Source organism: Mandrillus leucophaeus, unplaced genomic scaffold, assembly GCF_000951045.1.
Source record: "Mandrillus leucophaeus isolate KB7577 unplaced genomic scaffold, Mleu.le_1.0 Scaffold4, whole genome shotgun sequence".
Taxonomy (NCBI): domain Eukaryota; kingdom Metazoa; phylum Chordata; class Mammalia; order Primates; family Cercopithecidae; genus Mandrillus; species Mandrillus leucophaeus.
Genome location: NW_012104253.1, coordinates 1,018,060 through 1,024,790, shown reverse-complemented (window position 1 = coordinate 1,024,790; position 6,731 = coordinate 1,018,060). Strand labels below are relative to the sequence as shown.

The 6,731-nt window shown below is 59.5% G+C and overlaps 1 protein-coding gene across 1 annotated transcript in view; it reads left to right on the top strand.

Annotated features, from left to right (window-relative positions):
• The first annotated feature begins 770 nt into the window (after nucleotides 1–770).
• AMN (amnion associated transmembrane protein) overlaps nucleotides 771–6,731 on the top strand; it is an 8,238-nt gene continuing 2,277 nt past the window's right edge. Inside the window, exons 1-4 of the mRNA XM_011991793.1 lie at nucleotides 771–821; nucleotides 1,792–1,910; nucleotides 2,016–2,060; nucleotides 6,488–6,575. Of these exons, the coding sequence (XP_011847183.1) occupies nucleotides 779–821; nucleotides 1,792–1,910; nucleotides 2,016–2,060; nucleotides 6,488–6,575 (295 nt within the window). The 5' untranslated portion in view covers nucleotides 771–778. The remainder of the gene's footprint in view (nucleotides 822–1,791; nucleotides 1,911–2,015; nucleotides 2,061–6,487; nucleotides 6,576–6,731) is intronic.

Sequence of the window (6,731 nt, the reverse complement as noted above, 5' to 3'; positions counted from 1 at the left end):
GTTAGCCAGGATGGTCTTGATCTCCTGACCTCGTGATCTGCCCGCCTCAGCCTCCCAAAGTGCTGGGATTACAGGCGTGAGCCACTGCACCTGGCCATTCATTCATTTTTCACTCACCATCCTCATCCATCCATTCATCACCCATCCACCCTCTATCACTCATCATCCACCCCGTCAACCATTCACCATTCACCTGCCATGCATCCATATGCCCTACATCATGCACCATCAATGCTGCTGTCCATCAGCTGTCCCCTACTCACCATCCATTACACTCCACCACCATCCACAATCCACCCTCGTATACCATCCACATACCATGTTCCATCCAGTATCTTCCTTCTATCATCCAACCACCATCTGCAACCCATGGTAGGGGGGCACTACGTGAAGTGGACACCCAGTCACAATGGTGAGCGGACTAGGCTCAGCCCTAGCAGCACACAGGACAGAGAAAGGGGTGAATTCAAAGGTCGTTTATTCCCCCTCCCGGCAAGACACCCATTTTACCGGGTAGGTTAGTCCCGCCAAGCCCTTCTTCCTTGCCCTTCTTCCTGAGAACCTAAGGTGTTCAGGCCCTGGAGGGGCGGGTAAGGAGAGGCTGAGACGGTGCCTCCCAGGGGCCTGAAGAGTCGGCCCTGGGCGGGTCTGGAGGTAAATGTGTAACGGACCCCGGTGCCCCCACCCGACCTGCCTGGTCACGTGGGTCCAGTGGGGCAAAGTCTCCTGGTCGGGCGCAAGGAGCAGAGGCGAGATGGGCGCCCGGAGCAGAGGCGAGATGGGCGCCCTGGGCCGGGTCCTGCTGTGGCTGCAGCTCTGCGGTGAGCCGGGGCCACAATGGTGCGGGCCAGGGCCCAGGACGGCAGCGGGTCTGTCAGGACCCAGGGCCGAGGTGGCTCTAGATGTGGAGGGTGAAGATCTTCCGAGGAGTGGGCAGCGAGGGCTTTGGAGGGTGGGGGGCGTGAAACTCGAGCTGGCCTCCCTGGTCGGGCGAGTGCGCGGCCAGTGCATCTGGCGGCGCGGGAAAGGAGAGGAGGGGTCCGGGAGCCTCCGCCAGCCCCGGCCTCCGGTGGCTCCTGCCCTCGCGGTTTTTCCGTCTGCGAAATGGGCGCGGTCCCCAGAACCTGCCGAGAGCAGCGAGTGTGCGCCTGCGGGGCTGGGCAGACTGCCTCAGTTTCCCGGTCCGCAAGGGAGCACTGAGCCCTCCCCCGCCTTCACACCAGGCCGGCGCGTGTCCCTGGCGCCCCCTTCCCTAAACCCCTCGCGGCTCCCTCACGGCAACCCCACCCACCCCGTTCAGGGCCGGCCTGACCGGGTCCTGCCGCCCCCAGCCCGTTCGTTCCTCTCATACCGGGATGCGCTGTGTCGCAGCCCTTCCCGGCCCAGGTAGGACTTCTCCGGGAAGCCTTCCTGATTCCAAGGCCAAGGAAGAGGGCTGCGCTGCCCCGTCCTCCTCCATGCCCCGGTTGTCACTGTCCTTAACAGCCCTCTCCTCTGTTCCAGCGCCAGGCAAACTGGGGGCACTGCCGGGAGGCGATCTAGGCAGGCGTCCTGTAGGGCACGTTTGAGCGGGCTCTGCAGATACAGTAAAAGTCCGTCGGAGAGCGCTTGGGCAGGGCGCCCACAGTCTGGCCGGGAGGGCCCAGGGCCTGGGTCTGGGCCCCGGGGATGGGCTTCCTATGCGTCCCGGGTGACCCGCGCGGACCTGCTGCACCTCTATGGGTGGGTGGCCTTCCCTGAGGAGGGAGCATCCCGGCGAGAACGGCGGGTACTCGGTCGCCTCCTCCCCAGCACTGACCCATGCAGCCTCCAAACTCTGGGTCCCCAATACGGACTTCGACGTCGGAGCCAACTGGAGCCAGAACCGCACCCCATGCGCCGGCGGCGCCGTCGAGTTCCCGGCGGACAAGGTGCCTGGGAGCCCCGACCGGGTCGGTGATGGGCCTGGACCCCCGGGACCGCGTGGCCCAGGTTGGGGCTGCTCCCGGCTGGGCTGACGCAGCTTCTTCCTGCAGATGGTGTCAGTCCTGGTGCGAGAAGGTCATGCCGTCTCAGACATGGTAAGGCCGGGCTGTTGCTGCCACTGGGCTGGGGGTTCCCGGAGTCTCCCAAGTTCCTTCAGGGACTGCTGTGTCTGGAAGGCGGCCCCCACCAGCATGGAGGCGCTGCGGGACTCGGACTTTGGCCTCTGGAGAATAATCTAGGAGGCAGGGGATGGGGGAGAACCTAGGGGAGCGTGGTCCCATGGTCTCAGCCAGGCTGTGTCCTTGGAGGGGTGGGAGGCGCCCCGTCCCCACAGCCCTTCTGGTACCCAGCAGTGGGTGGTCTTCTCAGGAAGTGCCCGCTCCACGCCCTTCCCCCAAAGTCTTGCCCTGTCCTGGTGCCTAAAGCTCCACCTTTAGAACACTAGGGTCCCCAATACCCCCCCTCTACCCACCATCCGGGTCCCTGGCCTGTTAGGAAGCAGCCACCCAGCAAGAAGTGAGCCCACTCCTGCCTTCGTTCTACCACCCTTCAGATCAGATTCTCCCAGGGACCCCTATGTCACTGTGCCAGCGAGGGACCTGGGTGGTGTGCACTCCTTAAGTGCCTGATATCTGAGATGAGACAGCTTAATCCTGAAACCTTCCCCACCCATCGGTTCATGGAAGAACTGTCTTCCACAAAACTGGTCCCTGGTGCCAAAAAGGTTGGGGACTGCTGCCCTAGGGGACCTTTTTCTCAAACTGCGTCACACAACACTCCAAGAAAATGATGGGAACTGGGAGGAAAGCAGGTTCCATGAGCAGGTAAGTTTGGGAAACGCTGCAGCCTGCACTTGCGTGGAACTTTATCACATATTAAAGGCTCTGGTAAGGCCCCAGAGAAATAAGCAGATTTCCTTGTTTAAGGTGGAGTTCAGCGAGTTACAGGCCAAATGCAGCCCCTATGGCTGGAACAAGGAATGGTTTTTACACTTTGTAATCACTGGGGAAAAAAAGAACAATCTTTTGTGGCACTTGAAAAGTATATGACATTCACACCTCAGCAACAGTAAATACAGCTTCACTGGCACACAGCCCCCCCCACTCGGCTGAGTATCCTCGGTGGCCACTGTCCCATTGCAGCGACAGCCCGCCAGCTTCCAGGGTGACTGTGGGGCCCACAGGCCAAGTCTCTGGGCAAAAGCTTCCTTCCAGCCCCTTCACAGTCACTCCTGGGCTGCGTCCTCATCCTGTCACCTGCACATCTGCCAGCTCAGTCACTCTTGGGTGAGGGTCACTGGTGAGCTGGGTCAGGGTGTCGGCTCCGGATGTGGGGTCCAGGCCTGGGGGCCCCTGCGTGTGCAGGTGGGGGGGATGGCTCAATGGCCTCGGCCTGGCCCACTCCTGCCCCACGCAGCGTCAGGGATCCCGGGCCTCATTTCCACCCCAGGGCTGCTTGATTTATTCCTTCAGGTTTTCCAAAGCTACCTTAACCCAAAAGCCGCCAGGCACTGGGCAGGGCACCCACAGCAAGATGATGACGTTCCTGCCCGGGAGATGGGAGGAAGGCTGGGAGAGGGAGGCAGTTGCCCCTCATGGCCCCGCCCCCGGAGCCCACGCATAACCTTGGCAACCAGGCAGCCTGAGGGAGGGGGGCACTGGGAGCTGATGGGGGATCTGTGGGCAGAGGAGTCAGGCTGGGGTGGAGGTTCCAGGGCATGGATTTCCCCCTACTCCCCTCCCCTGCCAGCCTCCTTACTTTCATGATCTCATTGGAAGCACTTGGGCTCTGAAAGGAGGCAACACTCCATTCCTTCATTCATCTATTCAATTATTCATTCATTGATCATCCATTGGCTGGTGGGAACAGTGCAGGGGCAGGGGACAGTGGCCCTGGGGTCCCAGCCTGCAGAGGCCGAATTCACCCAGAGCTGCCTGAGCACCCCCATCCCCTCCACACCCCTGGCTCCCAGTGTCGTCCATCTGCCTAGATAGTGCCCGAGTAACAGGCCGTGCATATGAGTGCTTTACTTTGTAATTCTCTGGGTGGGAGCGTCCCTCCCTGCGATTTTCCTTTTCCTTGCCCTTCCTTCCATTTCTACCCTTTGCCTGCTTTCTTGTTGGGGAAGTCTCCTGTCTTCCACCCATCCCCCTGCCTGGGCTGGAGGCTTTGCAAGTCTGCTCACTGTGGACTTGCCTGCAGTGTCCTGTGTGGAACAGAAACCCTCATTTTAATCGACCTAATGCAAAACCCCTTACCTTAGAACTGTGTTTTTTGTGTTTCGTTTGAGAATCCCATGTGCTCCTCAGTCACAATGGTAATCGACTGCGTACCTATGGGGCATGTGCACCAGCAAGGGGTCCTGCTCTGTTTCTCTCCTTAGAGTGAGCCCAGCTGCCAACGTCCTCCGCCTTGCCCTTTTCTTCCAGTATTGCTGGAATCCAGCGTGTGCCTGGGCATTGTGGGTCTCTCTGAGCCCTGTCTTCAAGTCCACAGGCCGCTTTGCCGACCCTACACTATCCACACTGTGGCTCTGCGGGATGGCTTAATATCCATCCCCTTCACTCCTGCTCCAAGGTTCTTTGTGGATCTCATTGTTGCAGATAAATTGTAGAATAGGTTTGCCAGGTACCAACTACCACCACCACCACCACAAAAAAACAAACAAACAAACAAACAAAAAAACCCTGGATTTTTTTTTTTTTTTTTTAGATGGAGTCTTGCTCTGTCGCCCAGGCTGGAGTGCAGTGAGTGGCATGATCTCTGCTCACTGCAACCTCTGCCTCCCGGGTTCAAGTGATTCTCCTGCCTCAGCCTCCCAAGTAGCTGAGACTATAGGAATTTTGATTGGGATAAATAACAGCCTTATGCTGTCAAGCCATCCATTCAAGAGCATGGATGACCTCTCCAAATATTTCAGGTCATCCATGTACTCATTAGCATCTTAAAGTGTTGCCTGTAGAGGTCTTGTATTGTACTGGTTAATTCATCAATACTTTGTTAAGTTTGGTTTTTTGAGACAGGGTCTCACTCTGTTGCCCAGGCTGGAGTGCAGTGGCAGGATCACGGCTCACTGCAGCCTTGACCTCCCTGGGCTCAAACAATCCTCTCACCTCAGCCTCCTGAGTAGCTGGGACTACAGGCTTGTGCCATCACGCCCGGCTAATTTTTGTAGTTTTTGTAGAGATGGGGTCTCACTATGTTGGCCAGGCTGGTCTTAAACTCCTGGGCTCGAGTGATATGCCCTCTTTGGCCTTCCAAAGTGTTGGGATTACAGACATGAGCCACGGCTCCTGGCCTTAAGTTTGTTTCTATTATGAATGTTGCCCTATATTTAAAAATTATATCCTCTTTTTATTTGTAAAATTTTTGTAGAGACAGAGTTGCACTATGTTCCTCACCAGGCTGATCTCAAACTCCTGGCCTTACCTACTGTGCTTGTCTGTTCAACTATTAGGATTTTTACGTTTATATTTTTCCCCTTCGTTCTTTAAGAAAAGGTGTTCTTGGTATGCTTCCTCCTGGGAACCCCTCCCTGTTCCTGAGGCGCTTTGTGCTGTGACACATTCCTGTGCCTATGGCTCCGCCTCTACATCTGTGGGTGGACTTGCCCGCCCTGCTGGCAGAGCCGCACCCTCAGGTGTGCACGGAACTGAAGTGTGACCTCACGCCACTGGGGGTGTTGGCCTCTTGCTCAGGTGCAGTGCCCCTGGAAGGGCCAAAGAGTGGGCCCTGCCCTGGGTGGGCATGCCCTGTTGTGCTGAGCCCCTCATAACCTGGCACCAAGGGTTGCCCTGGCCCAGCGCTCATCCTCAGCCCCTGAGAGAGAAGCGCAGAAGCAAGAAGGCAGGAAGCCGAGGTCCTGGCACTTGGAGGAGACGGGGAGGGAGGGGCGGCCGGTCAGACCCCCATATTTCTGCTGACACCCGAGGCCTGGGCTGTGGCCCCACTTCTGTGGTGAGGGAGCTGCATGGCCCACACCAGGCCTAAGAAACAGCAGGGGCAACTCCACTGCCCGGCTACACTCCCTGCCTCCTCCTGCACCCCTGGCCCCCAGATGCAGCCTCTCCCTCCCTCCCCTCCTTCCCTCCCTCCCTCCCTCACACACCAGACTCCCCGGGGCTGGGCAACGTTTGAACCTGGGAGCCCTGGGCCTGTGCACCTTCTCAGGGGGCTATGGGGGAGGCGACAGGCCTTGGCCAGAGTCACCTCTGCCCCAGACTCCCCACGGCTCCGTCTCGCTCCCGGGCTGGGGCTCTGCCCCTGGCCTGAGACCTCTAGCTCAGGTACAGGACACTGGGCTGTGCCCGCCTCGGGGACTTGCACACGCGGCCCCATCTTTCCCAGGCCAGATCCTCCTCCTCTGGCAGCCTCAGCCAGGCCGAAGATCCCGGGCCTGAGCTCGCCCGGGCCCCTTCCGTGGACAGGGGCTAGCTTCTCGTCCCAGGGGACTGGGGGCGGGGTGGGTGCGGAGCAGGCCCGGACCCCCGCATGGCACCGCCTTAGCCAGTGCCTTTTGCAGCTCCTGCCGCTGGATGGGGAACTCGTCTTGGCTTCAGGAGCCGGATTCGGCGTCTCAGACGTGGGCTCGCACCCGGACTGCGGCGCAGGTGAGGCAGTCGGGCAGGGGCGGGGCTCTGGAAGGGCGTGTTCAGGGGAGGAAACTGGGAGAGGGCGTATCCAGGGCGGGGACTGGAGGGAAGGCGCGTCCGGGGGCGGGGACTGGAGGGAAGGCGCGTCCGGGGCGGGGACTGGGGGAAGGCGCA